Here is an 11,358-nt window from a genome sequence, read left to right as displayed (position 1 = left end):
AGCAGACGACGGGAACAGCGACCCATGGGTCCGGTAAGGGGGACACGCTGACCCATGGGTCCAGTACGACGGAGTTTGGGACCCGTGGGTCGGTGTCTAGCGGGCCAACGACAACAGGGCGCCCTCAGCAGCAGCAGCAGCCGCCACCGGAGTGCGAGTGCATCGCGGTGCCGCCGGCCGTGACTGTCCCGACAGCAGCTGCCGCCCTGCCGCCGCGGCCGGGAACCACTTCACAAATCACCCAGTTCCCTCACCCTCACCCTCACCCGCTAAACCCAACCAGCCTTCATCATCAGCCTTCCATTGCGCGTCAAGAACCGCTTCGACGCGAGGACGTGGGGCCGTACATGGCGACAGCGGCGGCACGCCCTGTCGCCGGTGGCACAGAAAACGCCCCTTCTCCTCCTCAACCTCCCCAACCTCCTCCTCCTTCTTCCTCCGCCTCCTCCGCCCCTTGTGCTCCCCAGCTCCTTCTTCCTTCTTCCACCGCTGTCCCTCCCAAGACTCCAGATACTCCACATGCCCATGTTCGAGTACGGCAATGGGAGTGGGAGTTATCTGTTAGCTGCTTCGGGCGGGAGTGTAACCCGCGGGAGAGGCTTCTCAGGTGCGTGCGTATGTATGTATGTATGTATGTATGTATGTTGTTACAGGGTGGTTAACTTCGCCAGCGGCCCCCTTTCCCGGGGCAGTCCCTGCTCTCCCCTGCTAGAGGGGCACCCTAATCCGTCACCCCATCCGACTTCAGAATGTATTCGTTGAGTTCGGCAACTCACCACCAGCATCCAACCAAATCTAGCGGATCAACGGCGCATCAACTTAGTTCCTGGTCAGCTCGCAAGTTGATATTATCACGTCCTACACCGTCCATAAGATGGGGGGCCACCTCCCATTTCATCACCCCTCAAACACCCGAGGAGCCGGCAGGCGGATTTGAACCCGGGTCGACTGGGTCAACTGGGAGCAGAAGTCAGGCCTTAACCTCTGCCAGCCGCCTGCCGATTGTATGTATGTATGTATGTATGTATGTATGTATGTATGTATGTATGTATGTATGTGTATACGCTTATGTGGAAAAGAAAGGGGATGACTGCCGATGTGGCGGGGTGTATGTGTGGCTGGCTGCCGGCCGTCTTTAGCCCTTGTGGTCTCTCGGCAGCCGGGGCGGGTCAGGAGCTACCCGGGGCCCCCGTTGAATGTGAGTAATGGACAGGGGGGAATACCGAAGGGAGCTACCGGCCTTTCTGATTTCTCCTTTGAGATCCCCGCAGTGCTTCTCATACCGTTGTCGGTTGAAGGTTAATTTTGGTTAAAATTGGAAAACGAGAAGATGTCGCACCAGGGTGAGCTCCACGATTCCTCTCTCCCCTCCAAAACCCCTCTCCCCTTTTTTCCCCACTTTTCTTCTTCGCCCCTTTTTCCTTCCGCGCCTCCCCAAAACACACACACAGCTGGACGCGCATCTGCACACTGCCAGGCGGGGATCTGTCGCTGCCCAATGCCGTACTGGCGGCGGAGCAGCACCTGCAGCGGCTCCATGTCGCGCCGGCGCCGCAGCTGGACAGCGGCGGCAACCCAGGGGCTTACGAGTCCGCCACTGCCGAAGCGGCGGCGGCCCTGGTCGCCTCGCGTGCCGCAAGCGGCGTCGACGTCACCATGGCCATGGCGGCGGCGGGCGTACGGCGGGCCTCCCTGAAGTCGGTGGCGGCGGCGGTACCCAGCGCAGCACAGCGGGTGCGGGTACGGAAGCTGGTGAGGCGTGGCCTGCTGCGGGGGCTGGACGTCGCCGTGTTCCATGCGTTGTGCCCTGACGAGGTGGCGTCGCCGCCGGCGGGACCATCGTACGGATCCAATGGAATATTATCGTACACATCGGAAAAGGCAGGACCCATATCTCCTTCCGTACCTTCAGCGTCGTTGTCGTCGTTTTCGGTTGGCGCCAAAGTGGTTGAAGAAGGTCTGGCTGGCGACGGGGACGATCGTCACGGTGGCGGCAGCGAGACCGCCAATGGTGCCGCCGCAGCAGCCGCAGTAGCAGCAGCAGTACCAGGCGCGCCGCTGGGCCTGCTGTTACACCACGTATTTGCCGTACAGCAGCTGGCAGAAGCGGAGGAGAACGCTGCGGAAGCCAGAGCGGCGGCGACTGCCGCCGCCGCCGGTCTGCCGCCGCCCATCTCTCGCCGACAGGCCGACTACGTACGGTCACTGCTGCGTCGCGCGGCGCGGGGCGTCGAGGCCGACGCAGGGCCCTGGCTACGGAGCCTCTTCCGGGGCGTGGTTCCGGAGCGGTGGCTGCGTATTCTGGTTGACGAGCTGACGGGCGAGATGTACGACGGATCCACTCGCGAGTACGACATGGCGCCGTACCGTTACCAGTCAGCGCCGGCGTCTCGCCAACCTGAATACGCCCTAGATGAGCTCATCGCGCTACTGAGCCGCGCGACAGCTGGGGAGGTGATTGAGCGGCTGAAGCTGCAGCTGCAGGTAAATACCTTGGCTGCCGTGGAGAAGTAATGATTTAGTATTAGTATTACCAGGACAGAGTTAACCGTTCAAATACCGGTGTTACAATACCATTGTATTCTCGCGAGCGGCGGGCAGAGGTGCGCTCTCGATACATGTCGCCGGTGGGCCCCCTCTCCCGGGGGTCTGTCCGTCTGTCTGTCGGTCCGGGCTGTTGGTGCATCTGTCGATGTGCGGGGGCAGTCGGCCGCCTCCACTCCCCCCCCACAGCTATGCCGTGCCGTTGGTTTTACTTTGACTGCCGTACTGCAGGCTGCAAACAACGACGATTGGCGTGGGGAGACGTAGCGCATCAGCGTTGTTGTGGTGGTGATGGGTTATTTTTTTGGTCCCTGCATAGTATTTTTAAATTTGCGGTACGACAACATCCGTATTTATTTATTTGGGAGTCCCCATGCAAGATGAGGGCATTGTGTATGGCAAGTCGGTGCGTCTTTATTGGACGAAACAATTTTGCTTTTTAAATCAATTCTCGCGGGACTTTGCTTTCCCTTTCGAGGCGGAAAACCAACCGGAAATTGTTTTCAAGTTGTAATACCAAACGACCATACACGACCAAGATCTGGCTGCGACCACACAAATACCACACAAACAAACGTGCTGCCTCCTGCACACCCTGCACCATCAAACCCTCCTACTTTTCCCAATAGGGCCACACACACACACATACATACACACGCACATCTTACCTCCTCTACCTCCGATTTACAGTCAGTGTTGCCGACATAGGGCCCGATGTCCAACGCTGCGCAATAGTCCGCTTGATACATACATACATACAGACGTAAATACTTAGGTACATATGCACACGCGCGCCTATTTCAGTAGTACAGCTGGTTACAGACATAGGCACATGCAGACGCGCACGCACCAACCCAAGTGACAGACCGGAATGGTGGGCGTCTCCTGAATATTTGCCCGCCTGACGCGCCTTCACCACCTTCGGAAAGAAAAGTCCCCTCTTCCCCTCCCCAGCCCCCAAGCAACAGAACAAGTCTCCATTGCTCTCCCCAACACCGTACGAATCACATCATAAGCCCCCTCCCTTCTCCCCTCCTCCCTCTCCCTCCCTTCTCCCCTCCTCTCCCGCCCTCAAGCGGGAATCTCAGCCACCAGGAGGCAGCCCCCTTCACCCTTCCTGGCGCATCCTCACCCTCGACCCGCTTCCTACCTTCGATTGTTGCCACCGAGCCCCACACCACCCCACCCCAGGGCCGGGACTAACCCTGCCACGTCAGCCAAACCTGCCAAACCCAGTTGCCCATCCCCGCCCTCACCCCACCCCACCCGACCCCACCCCACATCTACCACCCCACCACTTGTTGCTGTACTGCCACTAAACACTCAACCTACGGCCCCCCTCCTCCCTGCCAACTCCAGGCCCCCCCCTCTCCCCCCCATGCCTCCCCCCCCGTGCCCCTCACTCCCCTCTCGCCGCCCTGAGGTCCTCCAACACCGCCTGTATGTCTGTCCGGGTCATGGGTATGGTCAGCAGCTCCCCGCTATCGTCAGAGGCGGGTCGCAACCGAACCAACTGGTGGTCAACGAACTCCACCAGATGCTGACGGAGAACCCGCTCGTCACGAACCAGGTAGCGCTCGCGACACATCCTGGCGGTTGGAGGTGGTTGAGTTGGTTGACAGTTGACAACTGAGTTAGTTGTAGTTGGTTGGGAATGGTTACGTTCTTTTCCTCCTCCCTTCCCCTCTCCTCCTATGCCCACGTAGTGACACAGACAAACAGACACACACCAAGGCTCATCCACCAATCCGCTGCTGTCGCACCTGCCGCCCCGTACATCACCGCCATGTCGTACACGCCGTACTTCCCCTACCTGCACAGGTGCGCAAACGCCACTCCCTCGCACTCCTCGTCCTCCAGCAGGTGCTCTGCTAGCACCTTGAACACCTCCTGGGCGCCCAGCACTAGGCTCCGGAGCACCGTGCCCGCACCCGCCGTCACCACACCCGACTTAAAGGCGCCTGGACCGCCGGAGAGAGAGGGAGGGGGGGGGAGGAGGCGGGAAGATACGGCGGGAAAGGAAACATACGCCAGAGGGAGAGAGAGGGGGGGAAGGGAGGGGGAAAGACGAACCACGAACGAGTGAAGCTGCTGCCAAGGAACGAGTGTGGGGAATGCATTTCCCTATGTATACCCTAATGTACAAGGAGGGAGGGAGGGGGGGGGAGGAAGGGGAGAGAAGGTGTGTGTGTCTGTGTGAAGGATGTGTTTGGTGGGGGGGGGACGAGTTACAGCACCAACCGCAGGAGACGTGAGAAAAAAGACGCATCGCTTGCAAATGGAGAAGGGGGTATACACGCGCATACATACATACATACACACATATACATCACATTGAGGGAGGGAGCCACACGCCTACCCTCCACTTACTCATAAGCACGGACTGTGCGCCGCTGATTTCCGCGAGGTACGGCTGGAAGGTGGTGGCGTTGATGTGCTGCCATCTGAATGGGGTTGGGGTGGGGGGGGGCCAGGGCAGGGAACGGGGGTGGGGTTAGGGGAGGTAGAATTATGTACGTGTGTGCGTGTGTATACACCGCACCTAGAGAGGAATGTTCCGGGCAACAGTGCCGTACATTCTCACATAACAACCCACGTATTCCCATTTCCAGTCGCCGCTACTTGCCTACTGTCGGAGCCCTACTGCCGGACGGCCCGCCGACCTCTCGGAGCCACCCCGGCAGCCCTAAATCGCCTCCGGTGCTGCAGCTGCTACTGCCGGGCCATCCCTCCACCGCGAGCAACATCTTGCTAGTTTACATATTAACATCATTCAAGTTGAATGATGGAGTTGCTCCCTGTACGGCAATCCGCCGCACCAACAACTAAACCTGTACCGGCGTTTACGCCGCCGCCGGCGTTCCTCAGCTCACCGCCAGGCCCCCCTCCACCTCACCACCTCTCCTTTGACGAAACACACACACGATCTTTCACGACACTCCCCAACACACACACACACCTGAATCGGGCGGCATCTGCGGAATCCCACAGCAGGGGCGCCAGCGCGTGGTCAATGGACGCGATGACGTGGACCTGGAGGGAACGTACGAGGAAAAACACAAGCAACAACGTACGGCATGAAAAAGATCGACAGGTGACTGCTCCCCGGGGAAACGGGCGCCATCCATCCCCACCTTGCCATGACTGCCCCGGCCTCCCGACCCGACGGACTGCTACCACTACAGCTGCTGAGTCCCGTGGAAATGCGTCCACTGAAACCCATCTTCCCCTCCTCGTACTCCAGGACAAATCCAAATTCCCCCACCCCCACAACCACCCCGCCCCGTACCCCACGACACCGCATGCAACCCACCAACCACCAACCACACCAGCTCCTTCCTTCCAACTCACCAAGCAAACCAAACCCTAAAACCACTGACATGGGCCATAAACTCCCCCACGCCCAAACGCACGCGCGCGCACACTAACCCAACCCCCCCTTGACACGACACGCTCCCTCCTCTAGGTTGGCCCCCCCCCCTCACATACCACCCCCACTCGGCCCGGCCCGGCCCCACCTGCGGGCAAGCCGCCAAGGCACTCAGTAGCGACACGTCCCCCCGTAGACCTGACCCGTGGGTCACAAGGGCAATCCGTTAGCGACCAGTGTCTCTTAGTGCGGATGTGACTAAGAGCTAAGGGCAAAGAAGTGAAAGGAGGTGGGGGAGGAGTTAGGTCGAGAGCTGTCCTCTAGCATAACCCGAGAAAAACTACGACGTGGGCGGTGGCGGTGGTGGTGTGTGTGGGGGGGGGGGGGCCGCCCCCAAGGGGTCTTTTGGAAGCAAAAACAATCCCCTCCCGCGCACACATGCGCACACTGACTAAGTGTGAACATGACTAGATCTACTCTGCCTTGGCAGCCTCCGCCTCTCTTTCTGCTTTGAATATCGTCATCCGCTTCTTCCCGATAGCCACCTAACTACCCAACTAACAACCGCCTCACCAACTCCCAAGCAACCGTTTACCCCCACCAGGTCCGTCAATATTGTGAATCACAACGAACGCATGTCGGTTCAGAGGCTCCCCACGGATGTCCTCTACGAGGGCTCGAAGTACGGCAGGCGCGCCGCCTCCGCCGCCGGTGGCGGCAGGCCCGGCCATCGCGGTGGTGGTGGCGGCGGCGGCGGCGCTGCCCCCTCCCCCTCCCCCTCCCCCGAGGCCCCTGTAAGTTCTTTGCATGAGCGCCGCCGCCACTCCCCCCACCACCTCCCGAGCCGTGCAGCGGGGGTTGTAGCCGTGAAACACCAACACAGCCGCGTCGCCCCTACATTGGATGCATATTCAGGGGAGGTAGAGGGGAACAGAAGTCCGAAGTGTAAAAGTCGGGGATGAGTGTGTGGGTGTGTCGGCAAGGGAGAGGAGGCGTAGAGAGAAGGAATCGCGGAGAGGGGGAACAGCAAGACGGCGGGAGGGGCTGGAGAAAGCAGTTGGGGGAGTGGCAGCCTAACAACAAAAACAACAACAACAACACGTCGAAAGTATACCTTGGAAAGGAAAGAGGTGGGGGTTAAAAAGCAAGGCGAGGAGAGGAAAGGAGGGAGTTACGGTCCTAGGAACCCCTTTTAGTACAGCTCTTCGATAACATGCAATGCTACACACGCAAGAGATACACACACACACACATCAACATGCACGGACCTGTTCCTGGGCCCCGCCAGCAGCCGAGCAAACTCGTCAAGCAGGCCCCGCTTAGATCCAAACCCGTACAACAGTACGGAAAAGTTCGACCTGCGGTACGACATGCAAGTGCATCATCATCATCATGCCAAGACGTGCACGCGAATGGATTTATAAGTCCATACCTGCCGTAGAGCAGACCGGAAATCCTGCCCGGATCCTTCAGTCACATCTGAGAAGTACCTTCCGAACTAAGTCCTCGATTTCCCCCCCTCCCCTCCCCTCCCCCTCCCCTCCCCTCCCCTCCCCTCCCCTCCCCTCCCCTCCCCTCCCCTCCCCCCCCTCCCCTCCCCTCCGTCGTAACCCCCATCCACCAATCCGCCAGTGGCTCATCTTACCTCCCACCCACCCCCCATTCGGAGAAACCGACCTGAGGCGGCTGTGCCAGTCGTCGAATTGCGACCTGGGGCCGGGAGGTGCGGGGCACAGGCGCAGGCGCAGGCGAGGACAACAAAGGTGCGGAAGCAACGGGAAACAGAGGGGGGAAGTAGAGCAGGGGGGAGCAGGCAATGTAACGTCGACGTGGACACACGAAAACAAAAACGAATGGACCCCGGCGGAATGGGTCAAAGGGGGGAAGAGGAATGGCGATCTACACCTCTGATGATCAAATGCAGCCAAGTATTTCACAGCAGGGCCCCTAACGCTTCAATTCTAAACGCCAGTTTATTATTATTATTATTATCTTTGTTATTACTGTGCCGTACTTGAGGTCCGTCAGCAATTTGGCCTTCTTGGCGGCGTTTTTTATGGGCAGCTCGCCGTACATCATCCGACGGCTGCTGTTGCTGCCGCTGCCGGCGCCGCCGTCCATCGCGGCCGTTACACCGCCGATGCGCCGCTCCAGCAGCTCGAACAGCCGCTTGCGGCTCTCCGTCGCCGTCGGCGGAACCAGCGGCCGGGAGCCTTTACCGCCGCCCCGGCCATGCACAGTCGTGGCGGGACGGTCCTGCCCCTCCTCCTCTTCTTCTATCTCCTCCGATTCGTCGTCGCTCTCTTCGGAGCTGTTCCTGTCGTCCTTAGCTGCGGCAGCAACGACAGCAGCAGCAGCAGCGGCGGCGGCGGCTGGCGCTGTTTTTGACGCCGGCCCTCTTGCAGAAGAAGCTGCCACACGTCCGCCGCGTCCTCGAGCTGCTGCTGCCTGCGCGGTCGGCAGATTCAGTGCTTTGCTCTGCCGTGTTACCCGTGTGCATGTGCCCGGCATCGCCTTGTCCGCTGGTTTCTGTACTCTATTCGGATCTGGACCTATCTCCTGCCCATCATCGGATTCGGAGCCCGTCAGCGATTCCACTTCAGGATTTGAATCACTGCCCGTGTCGGCTGCGGGCTGTACTCCGCGGCGCGGCTGGGCGCGGCTGGGTGCAGCTCGCGATGGCTTCTCAGCCGGAGCGGCCGAGCCGCCTGCAGCTGCGGCTGTTGCAGTTCGTCGAGTGACACGTCCAGGAGTCTGGGTGGTCTTCAGTGCTGCGCCTGGTTGTTGCTTCCTCACGCTTCGCCGCGGGGCGCCTTTCTCATTCGGCTCACTTTCATGGCCGCTGGAGCTTGTAGAATCCTCGCTGCTATCGTGAACTTCTACTACTGGTTGCTTATGGGCGCTGACGGCCGCGCGTCTAGGACGCTGTGAGGGTCCGGGCGTCGAGCCAACGGCGGAAACTGCCGTGGACTTACGGGGCGCCATTTTAAGTTATCTAGGACCACTACATTAAAATATACTTGGTTAGGCTAGTTAGATGATTTAAGGATTCAGCATCTTGCGAACTAACGATATGGACAGCTGAGTTCAAGCTCCTCGTAATAGCCTGTAGCCGGAGCATAAGTTGTTATCAGTAATTGAAAATTTTAGCTAGGGAACTTTACAGTTAGCTCCAGCGTGTTCACAGCTAAGGAGGGCTGAAGGTACGACGGCTCCAAATTAGGCGGGAAATTAGAATGAGGGCTGTCTTGCCTTTCGCCATAGACTTCACAAAGAATTTACTGCCTATGCGTCATCGCTACGCACGAAGCAGACCCCTCTTAGCGTTTGAATTACCGGTTTTTGATTGGTGCAAGGCAACCTCACAATTTCCGCTGTCTTCCGGGCTGGGCCCTTCTGCCATCAGGACCTCGGTATTGAACAAATTACTATATATTTCTTCGCAGACGTAGCGCTTTGAAGGAAGTTGCACACGACAAATTTGTAGGACATGGGCTCTTCTTTACCTCGTGGTCCACCATGCTGCTCAAGGTTACCTAAGGTCCTAGTAACTTGGAAACATTTTGACATGACTGCGATACGAGGGAAGGCCGAAAACCCTATGGGTGGTTCACGTCACCGCCTTCCCCCGGCATGCATCCCAGCTGAACATCCTGACTTTTCAATCGCACGCTACTATCCAGCGGCATGCTAATCTCCCGCGTTCGAGCTTGCTTTATGCAACATTTGTCACTGCAACTCTCGCCCCATCCGCATTGTGCGAACACAGGCAACGTCACAGCAATCAGCCTTCCAGACTGTGGCCCTCTGCCCACACGGTCGTGCAAGGGTACCCAGCAACCAGCCGCGGCGGGTCATCATCAACGCCTTTCTTTTCAATCCTTTATTAAAAGGCAGCAGTAGTAATGGCAGTAGTGGTGGCGCCAGCCGCAGCCGGGAGACAATTGCAAGTCGCCTGAGCGAGCTCCGAAGCCCGCCAGATGACGATGATCGCGCCGCTTTCAGCCAGCGCCCATCTCGCGAGTCAGAGGACGACAGCAACGCGGAGGACGAACCCTCAGGCACAGGAGCATCGCATGAGGAGGCGGGAGCAGGGCTACGGGTCCGGATACAGATGGGCCCCTGGCCAGCGGAAACCTCGGACGATGGCGACGGGGCCGACCCTGCTCAAGGCACGGCGGGAGCGCGCGGGAGGTATCAAAGACGCTAATTTCCGTCATCACGCTAATTTCTTTCTGCACGTGCACGTGCACGTGCACGTGCTGACAAACACACACCAGCACGGCTGAGCCTGGGTTAGGATTGGCTGGGATCATCTACATGGGTCCGGGATGTGGCCCCCGGTATATATAGCACACTACCAGTCAGGCTCCCAACCTTGGGGATCTCTTAATCAAGACACACATTCCCTGGTTTATAATCCTAGTTAGATCCTGCCGACGACGGAGGTAACAAGTAATCAGATGCAAGGGGGGAGGGAATCTCCCTATCGCGCTTCATGCAACTACGTAAGACGCCACACATACATACATACGCACGCACGCACGGCCCTCCCCGCCAGGCAGCGGTGTATTCCAGATTACCCGCGCTCACACGAACGCCTCGGGACGGGACTGCTCTAGCAGCTCGCCCGTAACTGCTGCCACGTAGTCGTAGACAAACATGCAGGCGCCCGGGGCAGATGCCACATGAGAATGTGTGTACATGTGTGGGGGGGCCCCCGGCATTGCGGGCGCACCCCACAGTTTGTGCACTCCACTGAGTTCGTTCAGTTTGTATGTCGGACCGCCACACAGAGTTTTGCAGCTCACCACCATCACACAGCACTTTGAGGATCCCACGTCTCCCCGCCTACTGCTGTCGCCCTCTGCCGCTGCTCATGCCCCATCAAGACCCATTACAAACTCTGGAAAGAAAGCCCCAACCCAAGGCCCCCAGAGCCCATATATATCTACCGGCACATATCCCATCACCCGGCGCCCTGCTGCAGCCCGCATTCAACCATCCCCTTGGCCGCCATCCCATCCCCCCCCCCCCACACACACTGTCACCGACAGACCCGCCCACTGCTATCACCGCGAACGCAGGCGGCGGTGTGGTGACTCCCCGCTCCATACGGTACATGGTTGCGGATCCGAGACCTGAGGTGAGCTGCCGGTGAGGGGCCATGGAGGTGGCCGTGAGGTTGCAGGAGCCATCAGTTGCTTCTGGTATGCTGGCATCATGGAATCCTCGTCTGGCATCTCGTCCTCGTCTCCATGCCCATGCTACCCTCCCCTCCCCTCCTCCGTTTCCCCTTCTCCTCCCCTCGCGGTGGTGACGTTGACGGCGGTGGTGGCGCTGGCGCCGCCGCCGCCGCCACCGTTGCCGCATCCAGTGGTTCGTCTTACCCCCCCACGTACCACCCCCCACATACAATACCCCCCCACGAACTCCCCCCCCCC

At 59.2% G+C, this 11,358-nt stretch overlaps 4 protein-coding genes across 4 annotated transcripts in view; 3 read left to right on the top strand and 1 right to left on the bottom strand.

The window, feature by feature from the left end:
* Positions 1-2,187: 2,187 nt before the first annotated feature.
* On the top strand, positions 2,188-2,514 carry VOLCADRAFT_119269 (uncharacterized protein; the record flags this gene model as incomplete). Its single annotated transcript, XM_002956057.1, has 1 exon — positions 2,188-2,514. A coding segment is annotated over one exon (327 nt), but the record flags the coding sequence as incomplete, so codon positions are not given.
* Positions 2,515-3,943: 1,429 nt separating this feature from the next.
* Positions 3,944-8,899, bottom strand: orc2 (origin recognition complex subunit 2; the record flags this gene model as incomplete). Its single annotated transcript, XM_002956002.1, has 10 exons — positions 3,944-4,133; positions 4,358-4,505; positions 4,915-4,988; positions 5,504-5,577; positions 6,063-6,112; positions 6,516-6,808; positions 7,183-7,272; positions 7,592-7,624; positions 7,929-8,244; positions 8,890-8,899. The coding sequence occupies 10 exons, from the start codon at positions 8,897-8,899 to the stop codon at positions 3,944-3,946; spliced, it is 1,278 nt and encodes a 425-aa protein (XP_002956048.1).
* A 534-nt stretch (positions 8,900-9,433) lies between these two features.
* Positions 9,434-10,124, top strand: VOLCADRAFT_96991 (uncharacterized protein; the record flags this gene model as incomplete). Its single annotated transcript, XM_002956056.1, has 2 exons — positions 9,434-9,445; positions 9,684-10,124. The coding sequence occupies 2 exons, from the start codon at positions 9,434-9,436 to the stop codon at positions 10,122-10,124; spliced, it is 453 nt and encodes a 150-aa protein (XP_002956102.1).
* A 288-nt stretch (positions 10,125-10,412) lies between these two features.
* Positions 10,413-11,358, top strand: part of VOLCADRAFT_96990 (uncharacterized protein) — a gene marked incomplete at both ends in the record, with an annotated part of 5,051 nt that continues 4,105 nt past the window's right edge. Inside the window, 2 exons of the mRNA XM_002956055.1 lie at positions 10,413-10,422; positions 10,972-11,060. Coding sequence (XP_002956101.1) covers positions 10,413-10,422; positions 10,972-11,060 — 99 coding nt within the window. The remainder of the gene's footprint in view (positions 10,423-10,971; positions 11,061-11,358) is intronic.

Source organism: Volvox carteri (assembly GCF_000143455.1).
Source record: "Volvox carteri f. nagariensis unplaced genomic scaffold VOLCAscaffold_57, whole genome shotgun sequence".
NCBI lineage: Eukaryota > Viridiplantae > Chlorophyta > Chlorophyceae > Chlamydomonadales > Volvocaceae > Volvox > Volvox carteri.
The sequence above is the reverse complement of the archived record's forward strand: the minus strand, read 5'-3'. Positions and strand labels throughout refer to the sequence as shown.